The 14591-nt window shown below is 34.4% G+C and overlaps 2 protein-coding genes across 3 annotated transcripts; one reads left to right on the forward strand and one right to left on the reverse strand.

Annotated features, from left to right (window-relative positions):
• The first annotated feature begins 258 nt into the window (after positions 1–258).
• On the forward strand, positions 259–2266 carry LOC143626179 (trihelix transcription factor ENAP2-like). The gene is made up of 2 exons (XM_077096331.1): positions 259–1180; positions 2079–2266. The coding sequence occupies exons 1-2, from the start codon at positions 469–471 to the stop codon at positions 2096–2098; spliced, it is 732 nt and encodes a 243-aa protein (XP_076952446.1). The 5' UTR covers positions 259–468; the 3' UTR covers positions 2099–2266.
• Positions 2267–6187: 3921 nt separating this feature from the next.
• LOC143626189 (uncharacterized) lies at positions 6188–8683 on the reverse strand. 2 transcript variants are annotated; one of them, XM_077096347.1, is made up of 5 exons: positions 7855–8683; positions 7694–7770; positions 7556–7595; positions 6978–7077; positions 6188–6873 (listed from the first exon to the last, which is right to left on the reverse strand). In XM_077096347.1, the coding sequence occupies exons 1-5, from the start codon at positions 8189–8191 to the stop codon at positions 6420–6422; spliced, it is 1008 nt and encodes a 335-aa protein (XP_076952462.1). In that variant the 5' UTR covers positions 8192–8683; the 3' UTR covers positions 6188–6419. The 2 variants fall into 2 exon arrangements, with proteins under 2 accessions (XP_076952462.1, XP_076952455.1); XM_077096340.1 differs by having other exon boundaries at positions 6978–7083.
• Between the last annotated feature and the right edge of the window lie 5908 nt (positions 8684–14591).

Raw genomic sequence — 14591 nt, forward strand, 5'->3', positions numbered from 1 at the left:
ACGACCGATTTTCATCATAAAGCAACAAAGAACTTTGACCAACAAGATACTAGACAAGAACAAACACACCAAAGTTCATATTATCGTTATTAGATACTATATTAATTCTTAACCCATTTGAATAATAATTTTCACCATTCAATATTTTTTGCAAGTTATCGCACGTGCATAGTTCAACGTTTTCACATTTACCAGTTTCAGTTTAACTATCCCGCTACAACACACGGGTTTTAACTTATGATGATAGTAGAATTTGATAGGTTAGTTTGACTACTATACTAGTGGCGTTAACGGTCGTATTGTATCCCACACTTGTTCCGTTTCCGTCCAACCCACCCAAAACCCGTTGACCGTTAAATCTCCGGTCAGATGAACGGCCATCCTCACTCTCACTCCATTTCAATGCTTTCTCACCTTCCACATATTATTATTATTATTCTCTAACAACCACCGTCCACGTCAGCATCCATGTCCACCAACCACCACCACCACACTTCCCGCCACCGCGGCAACGGCAGAGACGACTGCTGGACCGAATCCGAAACCGAAACATTAGTCAACTCCTGGGGCGACCGTTACGTCCAGCTCAACCGCGGCAATCTCCGGCAGAACGACTGGTCGGACGTCGCCGCCGCCGTGAATGCCACGCGCGACCGGTCAAAGCCGCCGAGATCCGACGTGCAGTGTAAGAACCGAATCGATACTTTAAAAAAGAAATACAAGCTCGAGAAGTCGAAACCTGAGCCGTCGAAGTGGCCGTTGTTTCACCGGATGGATGAGCTGATCGGAGCTGGTAACGGTAGTAAGAAAGCCGTTGTCCGTGGTGCCGTTGAATCGATATCGAAACCAAACCCTAAACCTAACGCTAGTTTGAAACTGAAAGGTGGATTGGGGATGGGGATAGAGAGGGTGGAGAGTTTGGATTGGGGGAATGGAGAGACTGCGTATGCGGAGTTGGCGCGGGCGATCGGTCGGATCGGAGAGGTGTACGAGAGGATGGAGGGGTTGAAGCAGGAGGAGATGATGAAGATGGAGAAAGAGAGGATGGAGTTTACTAAGGAAGTTGAGGTTCGGAGGATGAATATGTTTGTTGAGAGTCAGGTTGAGATCGAGAAGATGAAGTGGGAGAAGGTGAAGAAGAAGAAGAAGAGGTTGTCTGGTGCGGATTCGTTAAGTTCAGGTATTATATTACACTCGCTTTGATATTTCGATGTCTTTTTTACTTGAATGGCATTTGGTATAACGCTTGTTAGTTAGTTGTGGTCGCGAAAACACTGATATATTATGCTTACAAATGACATAATGATGTATGTATGCTGATCTGATATACGCTGAGAAGATGATTAATGTTATGTTCTTGTTTCAGTTTAGCAAGACGTTTTTTGCTACTCTGATCTTTTTTGATCGTTTTGCCCCGAATTCTAGCAATATTGTTGTTAAAAAGCTAGGGACGCTTATAATTATAAACTACCCTTCTCCCCTGTTCACGGTTTGGTTTTTGACTGTTTACATGTCCAGTTGACGGTTTGGAACTTGGAACGGGCCGTGTAAACCAAACCATCCATTTAGCAATTATGTATATGTATTGCATTCATTAACATCTTTATCATTTTAAAAAATTTAGTGCAAACTACTTTGTTCTGTTTCTAGTTTGTTTTTTTTCCACTTCTAGACTTTGAAGTTATTTATATGTATTGTATTTAGGAACCATTTTTATCGCTTTAAGTTATTTAGTACAAATCAACAATCCTTATTGGGTTCGTTTGTTTGTTTTAACAGACTTTCACAATTCTTTTTATCAAAAGCAGACTGTGAACACCCTATTATAGACAAACAAGCTACAATTTTATTATCAGAACGGGACTATGAAACTCCCTGTTAAAAACATTGACTAGTAAACAAGTTACATTGTGGTTCTTGGGTTTGGGATTCAATCCAATGCTGGATGTGTTGGTTTCATGAATGATTCACTTTGAAGTGCTCAAAGTTGTGTCAAAAGACAATCTTTATAGGTTATTAGGTTAATAATTCTGTCATGATCTTGTTTGCCATTGAACGGTTCTGTTTATCTTCAACAGGAAAGAAACCGCAGCGATGATGAAATGAAACCAAGCTAATCTAAAGATCTCACTACAAGATGGTATAATTGTTGTACCGTATAGTATCATTTGTGTAACAAAGTTGATCGTAGATGTTAATTGATTGTTGTTTTATATTGTTCTTTTTTTTTTCTTTTGTACATAATGTATCCCTTATGCTTTTGTATTGTTATTAACTTATTATGTATTATCCTGTGTTGACTTTTAAAAGTCATCTTTTCTATTTTTTATCTTATATTGTATACTGTAAGGTTACCTCTATTCTCTTGTATCGGACGGTTTTTATTGATGTATTTATTTAATTTTAGCAGTTTTCCTGCATTCACATTATTGCTAGAATTTTAGGTAGCATTTGGTATGCAAGAATGAAGGACGGAATGAAATGACCTATTGTGAGGGAATAGAAAATAGTGTGTTTAGTTGACCAAAGGAATGGAATGACCCATTACCTAGTCCATTCTATTCCCTCTAAATTACCCCAATTTCATTTCATTCATACCTCAGGTTTTTTTTTTCATTCCATTCACTCCTTCACCCTACATAACCTCCACCACCCTCCCAACAACACCACCACCCAACATCAACACCCACCACCGCCACTGCCACCACCATCGCCATCGCCATCCACCGCCGCCACCAACCATCGCCATCGGTGGCAGCCACTCAGCACCGCCAGCCGCCCGCCGCATATATCAACCATCACCCCACCATCACATGCCGCCCACCGTCACCGCTGCCCACCACCGCCGCCACTGCCACCAATCACCACCATCGGCGTCCTACGCCACCACCACCCACCTCCACAAACCATCGCCATCAGTGCCAACCACCCACCACCTCCAGCCACCCGCTGCATCCATCAATCATCGCCCCACCATCACACACGTCGCCCACCTTCATCGCTGCCCACCACCACCTCCACCGTTACCGCTACCGCTCCCACCACCACCACTCACTACCATTTTAATTTTATTTTTTTATTTTTTTTACTACCAACAATACAAAGTAATGATTCATTTCATTCCCATGTGGTAACCAAATATTTCATTGGAATGGTAATAACCCATTCCATTCTTTTGTCCATTCTATTCCGTCGTTCATTCCATTACCCCATACCAAACATATTATTATATGGAAAGTCCTGATAATGCGAAAAATTAGTCAGGAAGGAATATGTTAGCACATCATACTCAATATTTTCTTTTATACCAAAAACTAAACCCTGTTCACGAAGGATGCTTATGTATAAAGTCAATGTGAGGACTTGTGATAAATCGTTCCATTTTGTTATGTATTCAACTAAAATCTAGGACCTCTTGTGTAACTAAAGCATTATACGTTTTAATAGTTACTAAATTGTTGTCTAGTAAAGTAGATATTAATATATTATAGATCCTATTTATTTTTATTTTTGGTGGGCTTACCGAGTATGGTCTTTCACCCTCATAACTCCTTTGATACGTAATAACATATGTCTTGAGTCATGTCCATATAAAGTTCCCGACCCATCCATCTAACCAAAAGAAGTATATCTCATTTTTTAACTTTTCTACCAAAAGATGAGAGAAAGGCACATAAATATGCTCCATATCCCACTAAACACGTTTCTTGCTTTCTTTCTTTTTTTTCCCTTTGTCATCTCCAAATAAAGATCACGCCTATACAGGGGTGAGCAAAAACTGAACCAAAAATAAACCAAACCGAACCGAAATTAACCGATGATCAAATTAACCAAAAAAGCAATTAGCGGATATTTCTTGTACTATCGGTTAACAGAATCGAATCATTCATATTTTTCATATATTCCTAGCTTTTTTTATACCTCAATTTCAAATATTTCATGTACTTATACCTCAATTTTTATGTACTTAATTAAATTTTCAATTCATGTATTTATACCTAAATTTCATGTATTTATACTTCAATTTTATTTATTTCAATTCTAGGTAAAAAAAATTTTAGCCCAAGTTTGATTTTGATTATTAGCCAAAATTAACCGAATCGAACCAAAAAACCGAAAACTAACCGAATAAACCAAACCGATTAACCAAAAAACCAATTGGTTAATTCGATAAAGGCTAATAACCAAAACGACCCGTACACATCCCTACGGTACTCTCTACCCTTAACTTCCATCATGTAATCCCCGCATTTAACCCTTGAGAGTACCTATAAAATCCCCCCTGGCCCAATGTTTTTCCCAACATTTTCCCATTTTTCCCAAGCATTTTTTGTTAACCTATAGAGAATCAATCGTACGCGCTAAAGGTAATCGACGCCCATAAAGAATTGCGTTTCACGTACGTTCCATTTGGATACCGTGTTTTTGAATTACCCAACATTATCATAATATCCAGATTGTTAAACCAAGATAACTGAATGTGTTGGTTTAGGAACAATACAAGTAGATGATTATACCCAAAGGGGGTAAACACTCTCTTTTATGACGTATTGATAAAGTTCTTCTCTATTTATTGAAAACTAAAGCATCAAGCATTAGGCCGGAGTTTGTCTTATGAAATAAATAAACTATATAACAATTATTATCAGAGGACACACTTTGATAACTAACTTTAATCTGGTACATTAAGAACACTTATTACATGTATTGATCTTCCATCTACTTTCTCTTAGGCAACATTTATTACAGGAATGATTAAGTTAGTGGAACTCAAATGATTTTTTTTTAACAATATCTAAGTGAGGTTTTCTGAGACGGGATGTTAACCATTCATACTGATTTTGATGTCACAGCCTTGATTAACTCACCCAGAAACACCATCAAGAAGGAAACCCACCATTATGAAAACCCCATTTTGAGTGAGGTTATGAGCTTGAGATCTCCTTAACCTCATCACCCCAATACCATTAAACCAAAGGCCAACAGCATAAACTCAAATGATTAATTATTGTTGTGATCCATTATTATGCTTAAATAAATTGACATTAGACTATTTAAACTAGCTCATTATTTTTTTTATTTTTTCTGAACAATGTGGTAAATATCGGGTGTGTTTGTTTGTGGGTGTTTTGATGTTTGGTTAGCTAGCCTTTTACTAGTTTTTGGTATTCAATAAATTTGGTTGTTAAAAAAAAAAAACAATGTGGTAAATTTTAAACGAGGTGGGAGGTAGAGCAGGGACATCTATGTAGGAAGTGACTGGATGATGTGTTGACCAAAGCATTCAACGTGTTTGTTCTTGACATTTGCATATTGGGAAATGTTGATTGGATCAAGTTGAACAACTTTCAGTTCTGCTGCATGGTGGATGATTATATAATATGATGTAATGTTGTCAGGGTTTGTTCTCTTGAGAAACTTAAACTAATAAATATTTCAAATCCAATAAACATTATTAAAAGAGAAAACATAGAGCATTCGGGCCAGCACTTTTCCTGTCCAAATCATTTGGATTTAAATCCTGTGATTGTCAAAATAAACGTGTAATTTTGCCTCATTCAAAAAAGAAAGATGAAACATATAACTAAATATAAAAACCTTGTTTTATTTATAGCTTAACCAAATTATAGAAAACTAAAGCTAACATTACAAGTGAAAATTAAAATTTGTTTGGTTTAAATTCTATATGGGAGTTCTTTTTCAAATTTACAAATTTAGACAAGTGGAAATAAAGAAAAGTGTAAGTGCGTAACCGTCTTTTAGACTGGTGAGCTTTGGTCCCTTTTGGATTGAAATTTAACGGTGTGTTTGGGAGTATTTCGCCGCTAGTTCTAAGAAAGAACAAAAACTCAGTATGTTTCAATGTGATGTACAAAAGTAATAAAAGAATTATGAAAAAAAGGTTGTTTAGATCATATTATCGTTAAAACCTTTGTGAAAGGGTTATTTTTTTATATTTATTTATTTTTCTTAACAGTGTTTGAAACTACCTCTAATACCCTACTACGATTTTCTAAGACGGGATGTCACCTAGAAACACCATCAAGGTGGAACCCTGTACTATAGGAAAACTCACTTAATGAGTGATCAGATTTCAAATCTACCATAAAGATTACAAGGCTCAACCATCATCACATATTATTAGACCAACGAATAAATGCAAAAAGTTATTTTTTAATCAGTAATTTCCCTAATTAATATTTGAGACTACACCTATATAATCCCCTACAATACTTGGATCATTAAGTGAAAAATGGCTTGAGTTGAACCGAGTACAAACCAATGATAGCATGGAGTTGTATAATCCAAGACCGATAGAGAACCAATCTTGCATCATAAAAATATATATTGTTCAGCACAAAATATAAATATAATACCTTGAGAATCTCACCTGATCACACCCAAGACTTTTGTTTCTTTCACAAAGTTAGATCTAGGGTTGTACTACTAGTACCCTCATCTACTTTTGCATACTTCGATCTTCTAACACTACTTTGGTTTTGAGTTGAATTTGAGGAAAATAATGATAGTGATAAATCACTCTCACCAACCTCATCATTTTCTGTGTTATCATCTTCTCTAGTATTGATTTGAAGTGAAAGATTTAGATCAACATCAGGATTTTCTTGATCTTGAAACTGGTTGTTTGCCTTTCTTTTCAATAGCATTTTCTCTTGATCATTGATGATGATATCTTTTTGATCTCTAAGTAATCTTAACCGCGATTCTTCGGTGTTATTTCTTTCATCGGGTCTCAAATTAGAAATGTTGTTTTCGAAGATGAATCTTGGTGCTCTTGAACCATAAACCCCATGGCTAATTAGTCCATTTACATAATGGTTGTAATCTTGGCCCATGTGGTGATTCCATAGACTATCCGAATGATTATAGGCAGAAAATAAGAACAATGAGAATACAAATTGGTGACATGACTTAATATTAAAGTTAAAAGATCAGAATTCAACTTATATTCTTACCTAAAATTGGGAATTTGTTTTTGTGTAAGACTTTGGAGCATGGGGAGTTGGCTAAGGTTGTAAATAGGATGATCATCACCTTCATAGAGAAGCCCTTGTTCTGAAACTACTACAAAAATAAACATTATGTGCAAGTTTATTTACAAATAAGTTTATTTATCATTAAGTTCTGATAGTTAAAGTTGTTAGTATTTTGTAATTAGGGCTTAGTTGTATATATATAGTTCATATGTCACACATATATATGTTCTTTTCTAAGGGTACACCTCAATTATAATTCATTCACAATATGCTAGAAAAAAATTCCCATTAAAGTTACGACGCAAAATATTTTGTTGGAAATTCCTACGCGTTTCCAAGGATATACCCACACGACGATAGAAAACCCTAATTTAGTGGCTAAACAGTGACAAATGTTATTTTCAATGAGATTGATTTTTTTTTTCAGAAAACGCCGCTTTTTACAAATTTTCGACTAAATTTGACATAGAAAACTAGTAGCGTCGCATATTCCTCATTCACTCTTGAATCATAACCCTAATTTAATTTTTCTATGCACAACTTATGTAGTAAGTTACCTTGAGCTGCAGTATCTTCAAACTTCTTGCTTCTATACATCTGATTAGACAAATTGAATTTAGTCAGAAACTATGAAGTACATAAGATAAATATAAAATAACATATAAAATAAAATTAAATGAAAAGAAAATAATTACTTGAAGATGGCTTTTGACATGAGAGATGCTAAGGCCTTTGATGTTCATCATCTGGAGAACTAATTTTGGCGTTGCTCCTGTACATAGATCATGTAAGTTTTAATCATACAACCGATCATCAATTATATAGAAAATTATCTAAAGAACTAATTATTACATACTTTCTTGACCTCCCAATTTATCAACAGCATGAATAAATCTGAGATGGAGTTCGGGTGTCCACCAAAGCCTAGGGTTCTTGGAACGAACATACGGTCTCACATAACCCGATTTAGTCTTCTTGTCGCTCTCTTCGACCGTGCTATTGCTAGAGGTTGATCCATTTTTGGGTCTGCTTGTACTAGGTGAATTATGATTAACTTGTTCTTGTTGGACCTCATCATTATCATCATCTTGATCATGTTCTTCTTCTTCTAGGCCTCGAAAAATATCGGTTTTATTTTTGTTGTAATCTTGTTGTTCATGATCTTCTTCATTAAAGCTATCACTTTTCTTCATTTCTATATATATGTGGTGATTTAAAACCTACACAACTTAAGACTGGTTGATCAAGGGACACTATATCTATCTCAAACACACACACCAAAGGTGAAGATGATTCTCTGGAAGATAGAAGCTTGGGTGAGCTTTAAGTGGCAGAGTTAAAGAAGGCTGTGACTGCAAGGATTTGCCCTGAGAATCTAAACTCCCCCCTTTCTCTCCTTGTGGTGTACTTATATAGCAATGACTTTAGCATGAAGGGGGGCCATTGGGTAATAAATATTATATATGACTTCTGTAAAGATTTTTTCATATAATTAAAAACCTAGTATTTGTTGGATCTGTATAGTGAAATATTTTGGACAGACCTCATTGGTTATATGTAACAAATCAAGGAAAAAGAATATGATATAATGAATTTTTTTGGTCAGAATTCATCATTTCATTGACTTACAACTTAAGATTAGTCATTAGTGGAATATTGAATATAGTGATTTAGAGTTATAAGCGTGTGCGTAATGGGGCGATGGGGGCTACAAAATGAAGGAACGCACCCCCCCCCCCCCGGCGGGCGATAGGGGGGTGTTATTTGTCGCCGGCAAACTTTTGAAGAATATTATTATTATATTGTACATGTTGTGTGTGGTATATACATACATGTATATAATGGGCTACAACACTACTACACCTCTAAAACAAAATTTTGCTAACTGGACGTCACATGACACAAATCACCCTATTTTGTAACACATTCACGATACATAGTCTAATTTTAAGCTTATGGGTCCGGTTTATCTCTTTATATTCTAATCCTATTGAATAGAATGCAATGCAATCAATCAGTAAATTACCATTGTCTTATATGTTATTAGAGTTGGCCTAAACTCTTTACAATAAACCTAATATACAATAAAGATGACCATTCTTTCATCTATATTGAATGTATCCTTGAGGTTTTGCATATTTTGATCCGCGTGACATGTACATTAATTATAAAAACAATTATTATTATTTTTATGTAATTGTATAAGTTAAAAGGTCATATAAATGTATTTCGCAATCTGCCTAGCACTTCGTAATATTTATGATTTTCATGGTATATGTTAAGCATGCAGTACATACTCCTTTTTCGTGTAAGAACTTAAGAATTACTATCACGCAATCAAATTTTTATTTTTATTTTTAATTTCTCATATGTATTATATGTCACTAATTAATATTTATGAAAATAGAAAGCACATAATCAATGAGCCAAATCTATGTTATCGTTACTTATTGCACCGCGTGAAATCATTTGTTATTACATATATATCTTTGGCTCGTTGGCTATATATATTTACTTATTACACGTTTAATCAGTTGTTCATTTAGGTTTCTAATGGAAAAAACACACATATAACCATTTTTTTTTCTTTGCTGGATCTAAGAACTTTAATATTAAATTAATTAAGCATCATTTTATCTTATAATTTTGAATAATATATCATTTACATAATAGAGCATTCCCAACACATCCCCTAAAATGATGTGAGTGGAATTTGCAAATTATAGAGTGACACTGTGAGTGATTGTGAGTGTAAATTATAAGGTGGAAAGAGCAAATGTAGTGATTTTTTTGTAAATTTGAAGAAATTTTGTTTGCTTCTATTTATTTTTTAATATTTGTTAAATTGGTTGTAAATAAATGCCAGAGAAAGTTGTAATGATAAAAATATAAAATAGTATTATTTAATTGAAAAGAAAGAGAAATGTAATGTTTTTTAGTATAATTATAAAATATGAATGAGACGGACTGAGAATGCTCTTATTCATTGTTCTCACAAATTTTAAATTAAAAATATTATTTCATTTCTCTCTCTTTTAAACAATTATAAAATTAGGCTGTGTTAAAAACATTATTTCCTCTCTAATTAAATCTTTAAAAAACTATATAATTTTTACTCTCTAAAATAAAAAATAGGGAGTTGTTAATTTGGTGCATGGAATTAAAAAACATTCTCATATATGATTGACAATAAAAAATAAATAAATAAATAACTTATAATAATGCAAATTCAATAATTAATAAATGCATAAACTTTGAATTCCCACCAAAAAATCAATAATTCCTTGCTCGTGTGGGCAGCCGTTGGAATTAATAGAAGTGGCCTTTGTTTTATTTTATTGATCCTTTTTGTAGTTAATTCACGAGGTTCTTGAGATATAAAATCACAGCTTAACAAGCCATTGAAAAAAAAATACTTTTAGGATGGAAAGGAATTAATATCAGCATTCTCGTGATCCTGTGGAAAGTCCCAAACTTTTTTTTCTTTTTTTACAATTTTCTCTTTTGGAGGTTTATGAATTAGTACTATTATAAAGATTGAACATGTTTTTATATATTTTTTAGATATGCCATGTTTTAATTACGAGATTTAAACTTTGAAAGTAAGTTTTTTGAAAGTCGTATGTTGTGGGCTGTGATTAACATGCCCTGACGATTTTTTGGTGTCACAATTTTGTATATTAACTCTAGTATATTTTGATCGTATGATGTATCTGATATATTAATTTGAAGTAGAGGATTGCAAAAAACTGTTACTTAATAATAAGCAAGTATAACATGATAAAGATAATGATAAAGAGTATATATACAGTTATATATAGTAAATTATTTAATTCTATGCATTCGAATAAGTTTTGAGTTATACATATCATATAATTATGATGAACGACAAATGTGTAGTACCTAGCATAATCTCATTCATAGCATAGTGACTAGTAAGATCTAGGAGAGGTAATGGTAGTAGACCTTACGGTTATCCCACGAGATAAAGAGGTTGCTTCCGATGGGAACCCCAGCTCCAGTAACATTTTTTTGTTGTGCGGTATTAAGTATAATAATTCAAATAACACTAAATGTAATTAAGAGAATTAGAACAAACAACCAGATAACGAAAATCAGAAAGTACTACTAACATATGATGAGTAAACTACACTAGCTACAGATAAGCAACAAAAATGACAAGAAAATAAGCATGAACCATACGCACGTACCTATACACCTCCCTAATAAGGTATAAACGTCAATACAACACTAAGGTAAAACTAAGGAAAATGATAGTATAGAAGCAACTCAATCCTCAAGCCAAATAGACAAATTTATAGATTCTTCAAAAAGTCCATAACCCTTATACATCTCCAATAACTTGTACCTCTCATTATGCTTTCTATATAGGTGCAAATCTAGCAAAAACACGTCTAATCTGTTTGTCTCACACATATTTGGGTGTGCCTCTTTTGGTCCTCCGCTCCACACAGTAGGGTTTTCCACATTTCTCACTTGAGTCGTCATCTATGACTTATTCACATACCCAGTGTACCTCAACCCCCTACCCCACATCTTATTTGAGAAACATGCCACCCTAAATTCTCTTGTAAAACTTCATTCATTATATGATCCATCTGTGTGTGCCAACACATCCCCTCAGCGTCCTCATCTTTGCTACCTCCAGCTTTGCGTATGTCTTTTTTACAGTCTAACAATTGGTTGCTTTATAACATAGTCTATCGACATGCAACCCTATAATTTTTCCAAAAACTTGTTGGGAAATTTGTCACATAATACCCTTGTAACTGCCCACACTTGCACCATTTTGTTTGGACACGATGGACTATATTACTTTCTATGTTCTCGTCATCTGAACATCAAATAATCCTAAATATTTAAAATTTGCTTCCTAGTAAGATAACTAGTCCCTCAAATAAACTCTATTTGGATCTCACCATACTTAAAAAAGTTTTATATATTACGCCCTCATTTACCATATTCTCATCTAAAAGAATATTTATCTTCAACGAACCAAACAACTCTATAATTTTGTTGTACTAAATTGATTAAAATTATACAATATTTTAGGTCAATTAGGTCATTATGCACATGCTAACCTTGTGCATTGTGATTCGTGTAGCTATTTTAAGTAGTTTCTTGTTATGTTAGAATTTAGTAAATGATTGACATGTAAAATGTGGTCAATAGGATTTTAGCAGTATATATTGATCACATAACATGTTACAACCGGCTATTGTTTGACATGTGAGAGTTGACATTATTTGACCTTCGAATTAAGAATTCGGTATGTATACATTTTGCAATTTCTGCAGAATTCTCTTGAAAAAAGTAAAACCTTTTGACTTTTTTTATACCCAATTCTACTTTTAACTACAACAAGAAATATATATTTTTAGGTATGAAAATAATCAAAACTTTTTACCAAGCAAGGCGTAGCTTTAGTTGGGCTAGGGGTGGTCCCGGCCCCCTCCGTTTTTCGCTCGGTGGTGTAAAATAATCCATTTTCGGCCGAAAATTTTTATACATAATGTAAATTTATCCGTTTCCGATCAAAATTTTGAGCCCGGCCTCCTTTTTTTCACTCGACGGTGTAAATTTATCCTTTTTCAGCTGAAAATTTTTATACATTGTATAAATTCACCCGTTTCCGACCGAAATTTTGAGCCCGACCCCCTCTAGTCTATGAATTTTTTTTATAGATATTGAGTCCAGCCCCCTCAAAGTGTATGTTCAAGCTTCGCCACTGATTCCAAGTTTGTGGAGGTGGGGACGCTACTCCCCTTCTGTCTCCGCACAACATTGCACCTCAAATCACAACACCCAAGAGGCGCCGCCTTCCTTCTCCCTCTCTAGCCAATCTGGTAGTGTCTTAAAGGGCTAAAAAAAGGTGGGTTCACCCCCATTTAATTGCCAATACCTTTGTTTATTTTTTTTAAATCTTAGTTAAATAAGCCTCTTCATAACACTTGTTTTTCGGGTTAGTTAGCTAATGTCTCATTGTCTACGTAACATTGTCGTAACATTATGTTTTGATAACCAACCCTTTCACAACACAGTCTTAAAATAAATAATAAATAAAAATTGCTTGTATCTGAGAAGCTAAAGATGTGGATCTCAACATGTGCAATATGCATGGCTTACTAACTCTCATTAAATTTGATTAAAACACAATTATCGAATTTTAGATAAGATTCTGCTTCGCTATAGTTGGTTAATTAATTACAACTGCCACATTTTAAATATTGGCAACATGCATTAGTCTTGACTTAATTATTTTCTTATTAATATAAGTGTTGTCTTGTAGGATTTAACATAGAAGGCCTTACATACCTTATTAAAAAATAAAAATGATTAGTCTTTAACTTTCCAAATAACAATGATTTGTGTGCATTAAACATAAAACCCAAGTGTGACGATGCGGGGCAACCCCACCGACCCCGGTTTTCATGTTTTTTTTTCCTTTTATTTTCTTTCTTGTTATATATATAAACTTTTCTTTTCTTTTATTATATGATAGAATAGAATTGCTTTAGAAATGCTAAATTCAACTCTCTAGTTTTTTGTTTGATTTACTTAAGATTCACCATGTTTTCTAATATTCCCACAAGCAATTATTTGTGGTTTTTGTAAGCCTTAATGCCTTATGGGATAAATATTTCTATCACTTGAATATATGAAACTTAGCATCCTTTAACAACAATTTATATACAACCGTAGGTGATGATGCGATGTTAATGTTTTGTAATAAGGTAGCGTTTGGTATGTAAGAAAGTCAGAGAGAAATATAAGAAAAAGAAAAAATAAATGTTGTTTGGTTGGTCAATATAATAGAATCAACCAATATATCAGAATCTCATTACATCAAAGTCATTTCTTTCCATCTCTTTTTCTTTTTTATTTTTAATTTCATTCCTCTTACACTGAACTCTCTCGACAACACCACAGTCGACACCATCGCCGCCACAACCACCATCATCGTTAGGGCTGTAAGCAAACCGGACGTCCGTCAACGGACGTCCGTTGTCTGTTCGGCAAGAAGTTTGTTTGTATTTATCCGTTTAATAAATGAATCGGAAATTGACAAAAAAAATTCGTTCGGTAAACTTAATGGACGAACACGGACAAAGGCCATGTCCGTGAATGTCCGGTAACGTCCGTACGAATAGGTTTATGTATGTGTGTTCTTCGTTAATGGCAGTATTATTGTTCGTTGTCTATTAGTGTACATTAATGTTCATATGTTTGTTTGTTCATTAATATTCATTAGTGTCCATTAATGTTCATGTGTTTGTTTGTCCATTAGAGTTAATTAGTATCTGTTTGTCCATTAATATCCGTTAACGTCCGTTTACAATATTAACGGATGGACGCGAACAAACTCAATTGCTTAATGGACACGGACATGAATTTTCGTTCGGTAGAGTGTTAGTGAACCGTCTGTCCGTCAAAAACTAAACGGACAGACACGGACAAGGTCTCGTCCGTGTCCGTCCGGTCCGTGTACACCCCTAATCATCGTCGACACCTGACTACTCGTGCCATTACCTAATCACGACCACCGCAGCCACCATTGTTGTCGTCATCACT

Source organism: Bidens hawaiensis, unplaced genomic scaffold (assembly GCF_021521415.1).
Source record: "Bidens hawaiensis isolate Kalapana, Puna unplaced genomic scaffold, B.hawaiensis_p1.1 tig00000458_1, whole genome shotgun sequence".
Classification (NCBI taxonomy): Eukaryota; Viridiplantae; Streptophyta; class Magnoliopsida; order Asterales; family Asteraceae; genus Bidens; species Bidens hawaiensis.

Bases quoted from the DNA above. Each gene is read 5' to 3' on its own strand.
- LOC143626189 (XM_077096340.1), bottom strand. From the start codon at position 8,191: ATGAAGAAAAGTGATAGCTTTAATGAAGAAGATCATGAACAACAAGAT. The intron at 7,596-7,693 runs GTAATTATTTTC...TTGTCTAATCAG, and splicing joins ATGTCAAAAGCCATCTTCAA to ATGTATAGAAGCAAGAAGTT. The intron at 7,084-7,555 runs GTAACTTACTAC...TTTTTGTAGTAG, and splicing joins TGAAGATACTGCAGCTCAAG to TTTCAGAACAAGGGCTTCTC.
- LOC143626179 (XM_077096331.1), top strand. From the start codon at position 469: ATGTCCACCAACCACCACCACCACACTTCCCGCCACCGCGGCAACGGC. The intron at 1,181-2,078 runs GTATTATATTAC...TATCTTCAACAG, and splicing joins TGCGGATTCGTTAAGTTCAG to GAAAGAAACCGCAGCGATGA.